This window comes from Mastigoproctus giganteus, chromosome 5, assembly GCF_048544385.1.
Source record: "Mastigoproctus giganteus isolate SK-2022 chromosome 5, ASM4854438v1, whole genome shotgun sequence".
NCBI lineage: Eukaryota > Metazoa > Arthropoda > Arachnida > Uropygi > Thelyphonidae > Mastigoproctus > Mastigoproctus giganteus.
The window spans coordinates 150149736-150168870 of NC_143579.1; the positions used below are offsets into that span (position 1 = coordinate 150149736).

At 40.7% G+C, this 19135-nt stretch overlaps 1 protein-coding gene across 1 annotated transcript in view; it reads right to left on the bottom strand.

Moving 5' to 3' along the window:
- The window catches only part of LOC150085763 (uncharacterized), a 96906-nt gene that overhangs the window by 64002 nt on the left and 13769 nt on the right, over positions 1-19135 (bottom strand). Inside the window, exon 2 of the mRNA XM_090374686.1 lies at positions 8985-9094. Coding sequence (XP_090230812.1) covers positions 8985-9048 — 64 coding nt within the window. The 5' untranslated portion in view covers positions 9049-9094. The remainder of the gene's footprint in view (positions 1-8984; positions 9095-19135) is intronic.

Consider the following 19135-nt stretch of genomic DNA (forward strand, 5'->3'; position numbering starts at 1 on the left):
TTGTGATTTTAATGTTCACAACTCCAGCTGGCTTCCATTTTCTAGTTACACTCACCCAGCTGGTCGAGATGCTGAGGCTTTTGCAATTACTAATGACCTTGCACAGATTGTTCGTTTACCTACAAGAATACAGAACAATTATAACCATACAGCCTGATCTTTTTCTCACAAACAACCCTTCTAAGTACACGGTCGAAATGAGATGTCCTTTAGGCACCTTAGATCACAACTTGGTGATTGTCTCTTCTCCAATGGAGCCTCTATCTCATGGCTATTCCCAACTTCGTATTGTTTGGCATTACAAGAACGCAAAATGGGATGACCTGCGAGATTTCTTTTCTTCTTTTCCTTGGTCGGATTACTGTTTTAAAACTTCTGATGTAAACGTTTGCTCAGATTGTGTCAGTGAAATTATTCTTGCAGGAATGGAGTCCTTTATCCCACATTCCACTCTAAAATCTCATCCTTTATCTAAACTTTGGTTTTCCAATAAATGTGCTAAGGCTGTTCAAGAGAAGAACGTTGCATATCGTAATTGGCTTGTTTCTAATTCTTCAGTTTCATTTTCTGCCTACACAAAAGCTCGCAAGAATTGTAGAGAAGTTATTAATCAGTCCAAACTAGAGTTTGAACAGGCAAAGGGTAAGAGTAGAAAACTTGCTTCTTGCCCTAATGGTAGCAGAGCATTTTGGTCTCTTTCCAAAGATATTGGCCGCAACTTTTGCCCACCTCTGTCCAAACCAGATGGTTCTGTTGTCACTTCAGCCAAGGATAAAGCTGACTTGCTAGCATCCCATTTTCCCTCCAACTCGTGTGTTAATGATCTTGGTAAAACACCTCCCACCATTCCCAACACGCTCCATTCAATTCCTGTGGTCTTCTGTCAGAAGAATTTTGACGAATCTTGATGCTAAGAAAGTTCCAGGTCCCGATGGTATTTCTCCACTTGTTCTCAAAACATATGCTCCTGAACTTACTTCTATTCTTTGCCGCTTTTTTTCACTTTATTATTCCAAAGGTGTTTTTCCTTCTGCTTGGAAATTTGCTCATATCCAGCCAGTTCTTAAAAAGGATGACAAATCCCTCCCATCCAATTATCGTCCCATTGCAATTACTTCTACTCTTTCTAAAGTAATGGAGAAATCAATTAACCGCCAACTGTTAAACTACCTAGAAACCTCCCGTCCGATTAACGATCGCCAGTATGGATTCCGTGAGTGTCGATCCACTGGTGATATTCTGGCTTATGTTACCCATTTATGGACTAATTCAATGGTAAAGTTCGGTGAAATACAAGCAGTTTCTCTTGACATCTCAAAGGCTTTTGGTCGTGTTTGGCATAAAGGTCTTCTAAACAAGCTCGCGTCTTATGGTTTGGCAACTGTGTTTTGTAATTGGTTATCCAGTTTTTTTTCTGATCGCTCACTGAGGATGATGGTAGATGGCTCTCTCTGTCTTCTAACTTCTCCACTAATGCTGGTGTCCCCCAAGGTTCAGTTCTTTCCCCCACTCTTTTCCTCTTTTATATTAATGACCTTCTTCCATTGACTGGAAATCCTATCCATACTTTTGCCGATGATAGCACATTGCATTCCACTTTCCATTTTGAGAAACCTTGCTTTGCTCAATCAGCTTAAACTTCTCGAATATCTGCAACCAATTCCTTAAATGCCTATCTTCAAGTAATTCTCCAATGGAGCAAAGACAACTTAGTTGATTTCAACCCTTCTAAAACTCAGTCTTGTCTTATATCTCGCAAAAAGGATTCTTCTGCTCCTATGCTTATCTTTAGTGACATTCCGATTTATAGGAAAAATGATATATCTGTTTTGGGGATTACCTTGACTTCTAATCTCTCTTGGCACAAACTCATTACAAATATTGCTTCCTCCGCATCTAAAAAACTTTGTTTTCTCTTTCGCTCTCGGCGTTAGTTTTCTTCCAAACAGCTGTTCACTCTGTATAAATCGCAAATCCGCCCTGCCATGGAATATTGTTTCCATATCTGGGGTGGTGCCCCCAAAACCTCTCTGGCTTCTTGATTCCATTCAGAAGAGGGCAGTTGGTTAATTAATGATTCATCTCTAACAGAGTCTCTCCACTCACTGCCTCATAGACGTTCTGTTTCTGCTGCATGCCTCTTCTACAGATACTTCCATGGGCACTGTTCTTCTGAATTGGCTTCTATAATTCCCGCTCTCTCTTTCAAAACAATCCGAACACGAGCCGCCACCAGCCAACATCCATTTACTGTCCAACTTCAAACTCACAGAACCAACTTTTCATCTTCCTCGTCTATTCATTCAGCTGCCGTTTTCTGGAACAACCTTCCTTCATACGTATTTCCTGAAAATTACAGTCTACAGAAGTTCAAGTCCAATGTCAACAAATATCTTCTTTTGTCTTCTCAACCTCCAACCCAAGCACGGTACTAAGTACTATAGGTTCTAATACCTCTCGTGTTTGGGGTTTACATAAAAAAAAAAGAGAAAAAAAACCATACGGTGGTTGACACGGTGATCAGGATGATCCTAACTTGTTGCATATGCCACATCTCTTTGATTTCTTGTCCGACTTCCTGATCTTTTCCTAGTGTGTTTTCTGAAGGTTGCCAGTGTTGGGTGCTATGTCATTCCGACAGGTAGCCTTTTCCTTCTTGTCGACAAGGGTTATGTCCGGTCTGTTGTGCGGAATTGTCTTGTCCATTATTATGGCGCGGTCCTAGTACAGGTTGTCTGTGGTTCGAACTTGTAATACCAGTTGATCTTTGATGAACTACGCGTGTAGCACAGTGGTATCGTCACCGTCCTGTCTACAGAGGGTGGAAAAGGCCTGGGTTCGAACCTCGTCGATGACGCGAGGAAGTTTAGTGGGTTTTTTTCACTCCGTTGCTGAGTTAGTCGGTCTCAGGCGTAGATAGCAAGGTTTTTCTCCCCAGAAACTGGTTTTTTTCTTCCAGCAAACAAGCAAATCGATCAGAAAACGTACTCAATTTACAGATAAAATAAATATATGGGTAGATGTAATCATTTACTGGGGACATAAATATCATAATTTGGTTTTTATGTTTTGTTGGTATTTCCTTGCTAGCTTCTGGTGTATTATCCTAGCAAGGTGATGTGTTGGATCGTTTCTGAGGCCAGGTGACATCGTCTACAATGTGTCATCTGGCACTCTCGGCTCCTTGGCAATGTATCTTCTATAGTTTCTGGTTTTAATTTTCTGGTCTTGAATGGTGAGCATGAATCCTTCAGTCTCGGGGAAGAGCATCCCGCTCGTGAGTCATGCATTGAATGGCATTTTTCTATGTGATCTTGATGAAGGTCATTGTAGTGTCTGCCATGGAGTGTTTTCTGTGTCCATCTTTTTAGCTTTGTCTTTGGCATCTGGGCGAGAGGGAACTCCTTGCTTAGGTTGTGTGTGGAGTGTGCCTCTTGTCTATCTTCCTTATGGCCAGGTAGAGTGCTGCTATGTTCTTCAGCTTAGCTATCGCTGTTTTCTGTTGCTCGATGAGATCAGTCAGGCCCTTCCTCTCTCTTTCTGAGTTATTGTCAGTCTCCACGATTGACTTCGGGTAATGTTGGCCACTCTTGGTCGTCATTGTCCTTGTATTTTTCATGATATCCTCCACCTCAGTTTAGTCCAAAATATAATTACTGTTATGTTATGTTAACAATCTATGTTAACACTGGGATTGGATAGGTGTTTATGGCTTTAACTGTGTTTCCACCATTCGACTTTGCTTTGAGCAGGCTTCTGAGTCTCTGATGGTATTTTTCATTCAGGCAGGCCTTGATTTCCCTGTGCTCTAATTGCTGGGCCTACATTATTCCTAGGTACTTGTAGGTCTCTCCCCCTGTAATGGCTTCGATCTCTTTACCAGTCTGCAGCTTCGACTAACTACACTAATTGGACATAAATAATGGGATACTTACCTAGTAACGGGTAGGCCCACCTTTCGCTAGGATAAGAGCAGTCACACGGCGAAGCATTGAGTCCACTAGTTCACGAAAGCGTTCCACAGCTATTTCCATCCACGCTTTCCATAATTCCGCCGCATTCCTGGGTGGAGGATCCAAAGCTCGAACCGACCTTTCCACAGCATCCCAAAGATGCTCCACAGGGTTCATGTCCGCTGAACGGGGAGGCCATTCCATGATGATAAAATCTACGGAATGCTCTTCGAACGAACCATGTTCTAGTCACCACGGCTCTGTGGAGAGGTGCATTGTCCTGCTGGAAGAGTCCATTGCCCTGTGGGTGCACGATGATCATGAAGGGATGCACGCCTCAGACCATTACCGACTTTCCACCTGCCTGAACAGTTCCCTGTTGACATGACGAGTGCATTACTTCGAGAGGTTTCCACCAGATAAGCACCCTTCCATCCGCTCGAAATAACTGTAAATGGGACGCATCGGACCAGGAAACCCGTCTACAATCATCCAAGGTCCAGTGCCGATGTTCTTTCCTCCAGTTGAGGCTTAGAGTCCTGTGTCGTGATGTTAACAATGGGACTCTGGTGGGTCGGCGGCTCCCATAACGTATTGCAGTTAATGATGGCCTTGGTGGAGACGATTTTGGCACCTCCCTCGTTGAAGTCGGCGTGGTTTGTGCCACTGTGGCTCTCAGGTTGACTGACACAATGCCTTTGTGTAGACCGAATTCTATCCTGGTATCATTGCTAAATTCTTTGATGATTCGGAGTAGTTTCTCAGTTGCCGCATAGAGCTTGATCGTCCATGTACATCAGGTGGGAGAGAGTATATAGATTTTTTCTTCCTTCTTTGAGTTTATATCCATACTTGCTGTTGGTGAGCGTGGTGTATAGCGGGTTGAGTGCTAGATAGAACCACAATAATCTCAGGGAATCTCCCTGAAAGATTCCCCACCTGATGGTAATCGGTCTGGTTGTGAGGTTCTCAAACTTGATAGCGGTACTGCATTTCGCCATGATTGTTTCTAGGAAGTTTGTAACTGTCGAATTGACTTTGTAGATCTTCAGCGTCTCTATTAGCCAGCTATGAGGCACGGAGTCGAAGGCTTTACGGTAATCGAAGTAGGTCATGTAAAACTTACGGCGCTTCTTGTAGGCTTTAGCATTTTCATAGGCATATGATGCAAGAAATCAAGCTTATACAGCATCGGCCAAAAAAAAAAAAAAATCCTTCCCACATCACACCGGTCACTCTAAATGTTTGCCTAATTCAGCCTTAAATTTATTTAAGCTATCAACTTCCACAACAAGAGATGGACGTTTGTTCCAGCAATCAACTATCCGCTGGCTAAAGGCAAGCTTCCGCACATCTATTCTACAACTGTCTTTTCTCAATTTGAATCTATGTCCCCTCAGGATCTTAATGTGAGCAAGTGGAAGTATCCCATTAGCATTGAGCCTGCTCAAACTATTCAAGGCCTTGCATACCTCAATCAGATCACCTAGCAGGTGCCAAGTCTCCAGGTGCTGTAACTTTCAGAATTTAAGCCTGTCTTGATAAGAGCAACCCTTTGTTCCACTCACCAACCTTCTTGCCCTTCTCTGTACTCGTTCTAGCAATTCTAAATCCTTCCTAAAATGAGGCCTCCAGACCTGTACGCAGTACTCAAGGTGTGGCCTGGCCATTGCCTTATACAGAGGGACAACACCTCCCCGTGTCTACTAGCAAAATTTCTATATATCATGGACAAAACTCCATGACCTACTCTAGCAGTACGCTGCACTGCTCAGAGAACTTCATATCTGACTGCACAATTACCCCCAGGACTTTTTCTTTCTCCACCTCAGGTTTAACATTGACAAATTCAGTACTTTGCATTTGTCAATGTTAAACTTCCGTTGCCACTTCTCAGCCCATCTGTTTAACGTTTCTCTAGCCTGCTCTATAACTGCGGCATCTATGGTTAATTGCCCCTTGCATACTTTGCTCATCCGCTTGCATCCTTTCTGGTGTTCGGCCATTACGTTCTGGCTCTCCAAGTGGTCTGATATCTTCTTGGTTATGCAGCTGGTCAGGATTTTGTATATCGTTGGGATACAGGCGGTTGGTCTGCATTTCGCCTGGTTTCTTGTTATCTTGGTCTTTAGCCTTCAGATATGATTTCTTGAGTAAGAAACTTTGGAATTGTTTCTGGGTGTCTTTATCATTCGTGTGAACTGCCCTGTCCAGTAGTTGTGGATGTTATCTATTCCTGGGGCAATGATGATGTGATCATTTGGTGTTTCTGCACATATGCCATTTTATTTCGCACTTTACGACTGGTCTAAAAATGGCTTATTTTTGTGACGTGCCAGTTCTGGGAGTTCCTGATCGACTATTTTACTTCTTCCTCCCGAATCTCCCACCTCTTGTACCTCCTTGATTTTTTTCCATTCCAGGTTATTATTATTTCTCCCTGACTGGGGGGGGGGGTTTCCACCCCGTACACAGGTATTTCTACCAAGAACACAGGGTGGTTGTGATGTTTGGTGTTACTGTTGCTCAAGGAACTTTCTGACTGTCCTACAGGTGTTCAGGATTGCAACTTTCTAAAGTTTCTTGTAGGTGTTCTCTTGGAGACCTATTGCTGCTAGGCTGTTATGTAGGGTCTTTGGCACCGTACCGGTGGTTGACACGATGATCGTTATTATTAAAATGTTTATTAATCAAAACCCGATACAGATATTAGTTAAGGTGAGACAAATTTGCATAGGAGATAATATTTTACATAATATAAAGTGACCCTAATTATTTGTGCAGATATTTTACACCTAAAAAATTAAATATAAAGCTGTATTGTCCACCCTGTGATATTTTTGCCAGAAGGCAGAAGCTCGTGATGAAAAATACTCGATGCATTCCATCAGAAACAGCAAAATCTTCTATTGGTGAGGTGGAGGCTTTGATGTGTGCTGTAGTTTACGGGATGATAACCAATGATGAGATCGTTTGGTGTTTCTGCACCTGTGCCATTTTATTTCGCACTTTACGACTGGTCTAAAAATGGCTTATTTCTGTGACGTGACAGCGGCGACAAACCAATTGACAGTTTCTGAAATTGGTTGTTCAATTCAATAAAACGCAAACGACTGACTTCGTCGGCGGCATTGAATCTTTCCTACAAACCGCCCGTCATGTTTAGCTTGGAGCCGAATCAATGGCGGGCTACAGTTCGTCGTCATCAATGTCATCGGTCTCTCGCGAGATGCGTAATTAAGTGCCTCATCATCTGATCAAAATTTTCGAACCATATTTGGGGTGCAGTGGTATTGTCACCGTCCTCCCCACACCGGGTAGAAAAGGCCCCGGTTCGAATCCCGTCAATGACGCGAGGAACTTTAATGAGTTTTTTTTTACTCAGTGGCTGAGTTAGTCGGTTCAGGCGTAGACAGCAAGGTTTTTACCTCCAGAAACTGGGATTTTTCGTCCAGCAAAACAGACAAATAAACACACGCAATTAACAGACAAATAAACACACGCAATTAACAGACATAAGACACATAGCACGGCAGATGAATATAATGATTCGGGTGGCCACCAAAAATAATAGTTTGAACCATATTTGGGCTGTGCGTTTGCTCGCCGTATCTTCTCCGAGTGTTTGTTTATCTTGCTGAGTGAATGTGTAGCGTTGCTTCCCCGTTTACATTCGTAAACGGGGAAGCAACGAACAGCTGTACTCGGAGCAGCCAGTTTTGGTTATACATATACTTCCCTATTTTATCGAACCGCATTTCATGCTTGCTGGACATCAGTGGCATTGTACTTTCCAAGTGCATCTGCAGATAATCGCCATCTACAATGGCTTCTGCATTTCAATTAAACTTGAAAATAACGCGCAGACTTTTTTAGTCACCTGATACATAAGTATCAGTCGACAACTACGTATATGACTATTTTTTTTTAAATCTTTCATCTGTTGATTGCAATTAGCAAGCAGCAAGAGATTATTATTAATCTCTCTCTCTCTCTCTCTCTCTCTCTCTCTCTCTCTCTCTCTCTCTCTCTCTCTCTCTCTCACACACACACACACACAGTTCTAGCTTTAGAAGAGAAGTTTCTGAATTAATCAATGACTGTACGCTTTATCTTATAATACTTTTGTGGATCTGTGTTTAATTTGCTATATATTTCTAATGTACAGTATTAACAGCCTTAGCTGTATTAACACGTATTAGCAGCATTAGCAATAATGGCAGTTTAACAATACTGTATCAGTAATATACTAAGAGTATTAGCAATGTATTAACAGTCTTGTTACACTATTCCAGTTGGTAACTGCATTTCGGGACAAATTATTATTTTCTTCTCTTCAATGACTCTGCCGTACTACAAGGTTACCAACATTAGCAAGGTGAGAGGAAAACAAAGGTGCATGTCACTCCCTTAAAACTGAAACAGGAACAGGGTGTGACACTCTGTGTATATCACAGTTAAAAGAATCAGAATATTTCGTACAGTTATTAATTACACCCAAGGAGTGACATTTCAGTATGAGAAAAGAATTGCTCCACATATAGTAAAAGGATTTCTAACCCTTCTGTTAAGCCAATGGAAACCCTTTTTTTTTAATATACGTTTTTAATATAATAATTCGATTGTTGATAGTTGTGATCATAACAGGTGGCATCAAGGAATGAAGAAATTTTTTTTTTTTTAATTTAAGAAAAGCGACCATTTGGGGAAATTGCGCTCATTCTTCGGCCTGGGCGCACCCGTCCAAAAGATGCTACAGACGACATTAAGTGCAAATAAAATATCATCCACCAGAGTGACACAAAGGGAGCAACTTGATGTGCGCCGCGTCTGGAGTTGGAAGGCAACATGCGCGCCCTTGCACCGTTAACTTGATTCGTTTATTGGTTGAACTGAATAGCGAATTTATATCTCATAGAGGCAATTTAACAAACAGAAAAAGAACCCTGTATAGGGGAATTCAGCAATTTAAAACTATGCTTATTTTATACAATGCCTATACTTGTGTATTAATAGAAAAGAAACACTAACTGGTTGAAGGCTCCTTTTTTTCTGAATGCGTCCACAGTCGTGCACGACAGAGATGAGACAGCATGCTCTTCACACCAACAGAAATTGAGTCTTACCGATCGGAGCACTAACTGAATGAAAAAAAAAAAAAAAAAATTATAAATCATTAACAAATCTATAGAAATGAGTGGTGATGATGTATTTTCTAAGATAATGATATCGCAAAATAAAAGTCGTTTCCATTACTGTATATAATCTTCAATTAAAAAGTTAAATTCACAAAGGAAAAATCATCACATATACTGTATTATATATAAAGTATTTCAGAGGTGTTTTTCAGGATTCGTTCGTGTAAATCTATTTTGTACTCTTGATTTTATGAACATTATTCTGCAGATTTTTTCTTTTAAAGTTAAAAAATTACGATTGGAGATGTGAAAAAGGTCGCCCAAGAAATGGACGGATTATAAAATAGATGATCCTTTCATCATCCACAATCAACCATCGTCATAAGGTCATTATTCTGGGAAACTTAAACCTTACACTGCCAGTCTCAAAGAAGCTCCTGGATACACTGTCCTTGAACATGTGAGATATGAGCATTGGTCTTACTGATGTTCCTCCCTCACATGGCGAGGCCACCCTACAGCGCATCTTCTCAAACTGTTCGGTTAAAGAAACCCTGGCCATAACCGATAACTTCCTCCCGTCCAATCACTGCCATAATATTACTACAGACACCTAAGGATGAACGCTCGACAGTACAAGCTTCAAACACTGTCAGGAGAATGTACAATCAAAAATATATCAACATTGGAAAAGTTATTACCCTTTTCCAGCTTTACCTATGGAACATACTTGCTGAGCTGAACATCAATGAAGCTGCCTACTGGCTTTCGAGATGGACGAGTTCATTGCAAGGATCACAATGTTCAAAATATGCAACCTTAGTCCCCACCCAAAGCCATAATGGAATGACCTCCCGACAAAGGCCTTTAAGGGAAAAAAAGGCAGGCAATGCCTCCTACAAGAAGTCGCCTTCAGAAGACTCATAAAGCAAGGATGGATTTCCAGAGGAGCAAACAATCAGCTAATGACAATTTCGTGAACGGCCAGCTGTCCAAGGGTAAACATGTGTGGTCCACAAGTCATATTTGTATCCCCTCCTGTCGTTAGATGTCCAGGAATAGTGAGCATGTGCTGCGTTTTAAGAGAGATAACTGCCTGTCCGAAGATTATCCCTGAAGTGAAGTGAAGCGCTTAACGTTTTGTCACCTACCAGTAATATTCAAATTTCAGAAGAACTGATAATAAAAGTAATAAATTAACTACCTTACAAGTCCACCATAGGAACTGACGCAGTACCTCTTTTTAGTCTTAAAATTGCTTCTTATATCATCAGCAGCGAGCTCAGCCATCTTTACAACGAAGTACCCAAACATGCATAGGTACCTTCAAGCTGGGAGACTTACAGAGTCGTGACAGTTCCAAAAAAGCCTCACGCGAAAACCCCCGAAGTTCAATCGCTTCTCCCTTCCCGAAATGCCTCGAGAAGTGCATCTATAACGAGGTTACACTCGCGATTACCCATTATGAACGTACCCAATATGATGCGACGCATAATAAATCGACTGTAATCTGCCTACAGTCCATAACACAGAAAATAATTTTCACTCCTGGAATGACAACAAAGATCTTCGCCCCATTTTTCCGGACATGAAATCTGCTTTCGACTCAGTTCCAAATCACACCCCTTCTTGCCTTACTTGAAAGATTTTACGGGTTAACCGGGGGAATATACTCGAGATCCTCAAAAGCATTCTATTTAGAAGAATGCTTCACTTCCTTCACAGGTAATGATATTACAGTCTGTAAAAGCGTAGATGTAGGAATCCCACATGGTGGCTCTCTCTCTCTCTCTCTCTCTCTCTCTCTCTCTATTGGCTGCAATATTCATTCCATTTATAGATCAAGTTCCAGAGTTCTTATCGTATGCTGATGATATCGTGTGCTACTTGCCATGCAAAAGCCGTGTTGGCGATTCACTCCTCAGAATCTGTAAACAGCTATCTAAATATGAAGGAGTTTAATTATGCATGGGTAATGCACACACACATACATAATTTCTACTACCAGTGCAGTTTTAATTATATCTCATATTGGGAATACCTTCACAACGAGTTGCCACTGCATTGCACTATCTCGAATAAGTAACGCTTCACATATGGAGACGATTATTGTTATTTATTCTCGGCGGATACCACCACCACCCATACAGCACCGTTTCGAAGCTTATTCAGTTCTCATCGGTGGGTGGGCAGGTACCCTGTTGCTGCAATAGTGACAACCCAGTTATGAAGGTGGTATCCGCCGAGAATAAATAAAAATAGTCTTCTCCATAGGTCACTTATTCAAAGCAGTGCAATACCATGGCAGCTCGTTGTGAAGGTATTCACAATATGAGATATAGTTAAAACGATGCATTAAAACTATGTTGGTAGTAGAAATGGTGTGTGTGTGTGTGTGTGTGTGTGTGTGTGTGTGTGTGTGTGTGTGTGTGTGTGTGTGTGTGTGTGTGTGTGTGTGTGTGTAATTAAACTCCTTCATACTCTTAGGCATTTAGGCAAGAAATATCTTTTAACTTCCTAAATACATTCTGTAAGTATGCCAAATTTTTTGGCCTCTCAGTTAATCCAGAGAAGTCAAACTATCTCATCTTTACTCCAAGTCAGATGGCATCTACTGATACTGTATCATTCTTACTTCTGGAATTAGCGGGAAATGTTCTGACTCCCACTGACTGTGTCAAATTCCTAGGATTAATATTTGATGCGAACCTCACATATAAATAGCAAATTCAAGCTCAGTATTCCAAAGCCTTTAGGGCCTTCTGGGGAATTAAAATAGATTTGTGCAAAACTCACAATAAACAAATTTTCATTGATGGAATCTACTGGCGATCACTGATCAGATGGGAGGTTCCTAGATAGTATAATAGTTGACGGTTAAGTTTTTCCCATTACTTTAGAAAGAGTAGAAGTAAGTGCAATGGGACGATAATTGGATGGGAGTGATTTGTCACCCGTTTTAGAAACTGACTGGATATGAGTAAACTTCCACGCAGAAGGGAAAACACCTTTGGAACAAGAATGTTAAAAAAGGAGACACAGAACAGAGTAAGTTCAGGAGCACAGGTTTTAAGAACAACAGGAGAAATATCATTAGAACCTTGAGCTTCACAGCATCAAGAATGTTCAAAATCCTTTTGATATCCTTTTGACGGAAGACCACAGGAGGCATCGATTGGAGTTACTGAGAATTATAGGTGGTGGTTTACCAAGATAATCAATACACGAGTTGGAAGGAAAGTAGGATGTTAGCATATCAGCTTTATCTTTGGCTGAAATGGCAATAAAACCATTTGGTTTTGACAGATGTAGGAATAGAGATGGGCAAAAGTTGCAGACAATAGCTTTGGCAAGAGACCAGAATGCTCAACTACCATTTGGACAAGAAGCAAGTTTTCTACACTTAGCCTGTTCGGACTGATTAGTTTGGACTGATTAATAACTGCCTTACAATTGTTGCGAGCTCGGATACAGGCAGAAAATGAACACGGAGATTTGGATACAAGCCAATTGCGATATGCAACATTCTTATCTTGAACAGCCTTGGCCCATTTATTGGAAAACCAAGTTTTAGATAAAGAACAAGATTTTAAGGTGGTGTGTGGAATAAAGGATTTCATCCCTACAAGAATAATTTCACTGACACGATCTGAGCAAATATTGACGTCAGAAGATTTGAAACAGTATTCCGACCAAGGAAAAGAAGAAACCAAATCTCGCAAATCATCCCATTTTGCATTCTTGTAATGCCAAACAACACGAAGAGACCATCATCAAGTTGTTATCTGAGTTGGAAGGCTGAGAAGATGAAAGAAGATACGTGTTGACATTACATGGCGAGTTTTGTTTGCGAGAAAAATATCAAGCGCGTTGGCTGCATGGCTAGGATTGTCTGGTATTCTAGTAGGTAAATGAACACTTTGTGCGAGGTCATTAGTGATTGCAAAAGCCTCAGCATCTCGACCAGCTGGGTCCGTGTGACTGGAAAATGGAAGCTAGTTGGAGTTGTGAACATTAAAATCACCAAGGAAAATTACCTCACTGTTAGTCAAATTGTACTGGAGAACGTCGTTTCATAGAGAATAAGACAAAGAGTTCCAAGTGATTAGTGGAGTTGGGAGAACAGTACAGGCAACAAATGAATTTGACGGAATGGGGTAGAGAGATTTTTAGCCAGAGAAGATCGAAAAGAGGAGATTCCAAATTGCCAAGTCTCTGACAGGGAATATCAGAACGGACATAAGCACAAGTGCTACCTTTGAAGCGAAAAGAATCATATAGCGAATAATAACCCTATATTTAATCACGGCCAATTGTATGTAGCAATGTCTCGGGTCAGATCATTCCAGCATGTTAAGATAAGCATGTTAAGATAAACCAGAAGGGCATGTTAAGATGCCCTTCTGGTAACCTCCAAAAGTTACCAGAAGGGCACAAAAATACAAAAAAACATGTCGTTTTCAAAGAAGTATTATAGAGACTGTACTACATTTTAAGTAGTTGGGCCGTGAGTGTCACGATACATTTTTACACTCCCACAATGACTTTTCCCAGAAAATTGAGGAAGTGTAAGTGAAGAACAGAGTAAGAGGTTTCAGGAGGATATTAAAGACATGGAGATGAGGTACCAGGGGAGGTGATCAGTTACCTCGCTGTTAGTTCTAATGTTTTAATGATTAAGTCCTAAAATTAAGAAAACGACAGTATCTGCCATTCCAAATTGAGAGCAAGAAAGGACTTTGAAATTATAATTAGGCTACAATTTCCCCTGGGGGCAAACAAAATATATTTGGAAAATTTGATGTTCATCCGACGTTTCCTTTTAAGTAATTCTAGAACATCCAAAATATACTTATATTTATTTAAACAGATTTCCGTTTTTATTAACTTATGTACTATCATACCACTTTTGAAGAGATCTAGGTTCTCTTCTCGTTGTATTTTGTCTATGGAAACAGGGCGAAAAGCGAACCCAGCTCCCTGTGCACTCAACGTGAATGCTTTTACGTGCTGTTTTTATCCGTTACTGCTACCAACTTGTCGTGTGATCAGGTACCAGGAGAGACTTGGAAGGGCAAGAATTAATTTGAGGTCTTTTCTTTCCACGATTGAGAGAGGGCTATATATGTATATTTCTATTTATTTACACTCAGTGATCACTGAATTATAACCACCCCCATAACTGGCAGTATAAAAAGCAGAACAGCTTCATACGCTGGAGCAGTGGAAATTCGCATCTGATCGTGTGAATCAAAAAAGTAGCAGTTATGGACCTAGTAAAGGTATCACGGAGTTTCAAAAGATGTTTTTTTTTATTAACCCCCAAGGCTGAGAAGATGAAAGAAGATACGTGTTGACATTAGACTTGAATTTCTGTATATTGTATTGTAATTTTCAGGGGAGTTCGTACTTCGGGTGCTTCCATATCAGAAACAGCACATCTAGTCAGTTGCTCACGGCCCACTGTAGTTAAGGTGTGCAAAGAATGGTGTCAAACGGGTCAAACCACCTTCCGACGACAGAACTGTAAAGTATTACGCAAGGTGGATGTTAGTGGTGAGCGAAGGGCAGAGCGCGTTGTACCGGCTGAAAGGCAGGTTACTCTGCGACAGTTGACATCACAATACAACATGGGAATAAGGATAAGGTGTTCGTTGTCTGACGGTCCCAGGGGTTTCCCCCATCTTCGCGTTGTGTACTCTATCTGTGTGTCACAATACTCTGTGAAGGCCAGAGGTTTCAAAAAAGTGTAAGTGCGTGTTAGTGTTGTGTAGTGTCGTGTTATGTTGTACCTCTGACCATTTAGTCGTTGGGCCCCCTAGTTGGACCCTCCATTGCCCACCCTTAGCCGCGTGGAGGCAGGTCAGGCATAGAGGAACCGCATTTACTTTGGCATGCCCTGCCACCTAGTTTCTGAAGATTTCAGTGGCAAGGGCCTGTTATATAAAAAAAGTGAAGTTAGAGTAAGGGGGTCTAAGACTGAAGAGACGGGCGGAAGGTAGAAATATGGGGGAGAGAGAGAGAGAGAAGAAGCTTCCAGAACAATAGAGATGTCTCTATCAGGCAAAGAAGGTGAAGGGGGGGGGATAAAAGTGGCAGTGCTGGAGTACAATATAGGGACGTGGACATGTGTATATAATGGGCGGCACCTAGAACTCTGCCTCGTATCTCTGTGAAGAACAGTATCACTACAAATGGGCCAGATATGTGTGTGACGTAGGTTTGTGTGTATTATGCGTGTGTTCTCTTGTTGTGTCTGGCCGCTTGGCTGCCCAGAAGTATCAGTCACCTGGACAGATGATTCTGGGTACTCGTCCACACCACGGGCCAGTCCCAGTAAAACACGTACTGTCTCAAAAGAGACGCTGATCCACCTAGTGTTGCCAGAAGGTGGGCCAGGATCCTCTGGGGGCCCGTTCCAGAGATGGGGGGGGAGAGAAAAAAGAAAGAAACCACTCGTGGTGCAGGTTATGAAGAAAAAAATAAATAAAGAAAGAAAGAAAGAATAAAAAAAAATTAATAATAAATAAATAAAAGAAAAAATAATAAAATAAGAAAAAAGAGATAAAAAAATAATAATACAATAGACAGATAGAAAAAATAACAAGTGATACTGATTAAGAAAAAAAAAGTAATTAATAAAAATAGACAATAAATTTCAATAAGGCCACATCTAAATGGCAAATTAAGCAGAAAAAAATAATCATAATAAATAAATAATAAAATTTTCAAAAATAATAATAAAATTATTTGGTGCATTTGAAAAAAATTTTAAAAAATAATAAGAAGAAAAAAAAAAACCCGAATGATGACGTGCCGCACATTTAGACGTATGAGGTTCCACAGCGAATACTGTACTATAAAAAAGACGCTGGTTGGACACTGGAGGACTGAAAACGAGTGTGCTGGTCGATTGAGTCCAAATACCTGGTGCAACACGCGGACGGACACCTTCGTGTGTGGTGCAAGCAACACGAGTCCATGGACCCATCGTGTATGATAACCAGACAGATGGCGGTCGTTACTTAATATGGGACATGTTTTGCTGGCAAAAACTAGGACCTCTAATGCGATGTATATTTTATTTATTATACTAGCAGTTCCCTGCCAATAACTGACACCCCTGCCATTATACAATACCGTACATAAAGACAAGATGCATAAATCCACTGATACAGTGCATAAATCCACCGAACAGTGCATAAATCCACTGATACAATGCATAAATCCGTATATTTAGTACATAAATCCACTTAGTCAAGTCCAGTTGATAAATGATGTTCCAACAATTCTTCTCAAAGACGCTCAGGAACTACAACCCCATTAGACATGAAGCTCACTAAAACGCCATCAGTTCGTCAATTATAAAAAGGTGCACAATGATTAAGTTCAAACTTAACAAAGATGCCACCAAAAAGAAGAATCCACGTAGCTGACTTAATTCAATGAAATCCCAAAGAAAGTCTGCCAAGATGTACCTCATGTAGAGAACACACCAAAGATGTGTTCTCTACATGAGGTACATCTTGGCAGACTGTAAACACTGTTAGCAGCAACTCCAGATAAACAAAACTAAGCTCATCGTCATCAACAGTCCATTAAGTGTGTATGATCACTAAATTAGAATATAGTTCAAACCGAAAATCTTGGCAGCACACAACTCAACAGAGGAGATGCATTTGGGTGAAGAGCAGACACCATTTTGGGTGAAGAGCAGAACATTTGGGTGAAGAGCAGAAGAGCAGCAGAGTTGAGGAAGGGAGGAGAGCAGAGCGGGCTCCCACATCCTACGTCTATTGTTCTAATAAATATTAACGTGTTGTAATGCACAGCCTGTGAGATCCATTCAGATTACAAGGCAGTGTGCTGCTCCAATTGGAGCAGCACACGTCGCATATTAAAAACCTCTTTTGCAACATTCTGAAAGTTTGCTTCGTTCCAACGAGGGTTCTTTCACAGCAAGAATGCAAACCGTTTATCTGCTCCATCAAACTTGATCTTAAATCAGTGTACTCCTGGCAATGACAACGCATGCTCCCAACTTTCTGTATCTCCACAATGAATGGGGTAGGTAAGAGTAACCCTACGTGGTTTGAACACAGCGACCTTTCAGATATGAAGAGATCATTCAATTTCCTAAAGAAAGACCCGTGACCAGTTAGACGAAATATTGTTTGCAAACAATGCAGACATTATTTGCAATGCTTTAAAAGCAGTAGCGACTAAAGGTATATTGCTCCGTCTTTCCTGTCTGTAAATTGGGTGTGTTCTATGGTCGATTTTTTTTTGTTTTTAGACGAAAAATAACATCCTTTCAAAAAGGAAAGGTATGTTGGAGTTGGAAATAAAATAAGACGTAAAGACGATAGTAAAATTGAAAAATCAAAGTATGAAGGTTTCGAGCATGTAAAAGAAATAAGAAGCCGATTGAGAAATTTTTTTTTTTTTTTCTTATAAGAACCCCAAACACGAAAGGTATCAAAACCTATAGTACTTAGTACTGTGCATGGGTTGGAGAAGTATGGGTGGGGGGATGCCGGAAACTTTGCTCTAGAGACTAAACATGGGTTTCACCACTTCAAGCCTCCAATAAGCAAAGTGGTGGTATTTCACCGGTTGATGAACGTCATCTACCACCTGAAATTACTTATTTGATGTAAGAGTGGACAGCAAAGAGTGGGAATAAGGAATTCTTCACATATATAAATACAAAGAAGAGAAGAACAAACCAGAGCGGACCCTTATGTAACCAGCAAAATGTAAGGTATCTGGGGAACAGTAACCCCAAAATAGCTTATACACTTGGTGGAGTTGAACTAAAGCCAGTAGTATAGAAAAGGGACTTTGGTATTACGATGCTGTCAGATATGAAGTTCTCCGAGCATTGTAGACTGGTTCACGGAGGGCCCATGGTGTCCTATCGATGATTAATCGAACATTTACTAGTAGAGATAAGGACGTCATAATCCCATTTTATAAGGCTATTGTTAAACCACATTTGGAATTCTGTGTTCAAGTATGGAAACTGCACCTGAAGAAAGACATTGAGCTTCTTGAAAGCGTCCAAAGACGGGTAACTCGCCCGGTGAAAAAAGGGCGTCCATATGAGGAAAGACTTCGAATATGTGGGTTGCAGTTGGAAAATAGGCACCTTAGAGAAGACTTGATTGAGGCGTTTAAGGCTCTGAGAGGCAAAAGAAAAATGAATGACGACGAAATTTTCACGTTTATGAAAGGTTGTCTATTTCCTTTTCTTTTATTCATTTTTTAAATTTTTTCTTACTTTTATTTTATTCTTTTTTTCTTTTTTTCTTTCTTTCTTGCTGTTGCAGCATAAGCCGTAGGCTTCCTTGCACCATGTGGCCATTGCTAATACCAAAAGGGAAAATTTCTATGGATAGGTATACAGTTTTTTGAATAATTTCCACCCCTGAGGGCCGTGCCCCTGGGTTCCGCGACCCGTTTGACTTGGAGAGTGGTTGTTTTTATAGCTTACAATAGATTTCTGCCTTTTGTAGTTTTCATTTAAATAAATTTTCTGTTTATACTCCTGGACGACTACACGGTCAGAGGAGTTCACAAGGTAAGAAACAACACAGTATTCAGCAGTCACGGGCTTGAACCCCCTGTCACTCAAGGCACGTGTACTTACGCACCTGCGCACCCGACCACTCGGCTACGGTGGTCTATATTTAAAGTAGATGGTCATCATTGGCCTTGATTCTTTGGCTTGCACAGTTTCATATTACATAATAGTTGTAAATATTGTATATAGTATAGTTACTTTTATCTTATTTGATTTGTAACTTTTAGTTGCAAATAGTTCTCATTTTATTTATACAAACTGCCAATCATGCCTGGAAATTCAAGTGAACATAATCCTGATGGGCTCATTCAAGACCAAGAACTGCTGTCAGCCAGATCCGATGTAACAGATGATGAAATTAATGAAGAAATATTTTCACAAATCGAAGAATTAACTGAAATTGAGGTTTTTACTGGCAAACTCATACGAAGGACTCCTGTGAAGGGAAGATCATCGTC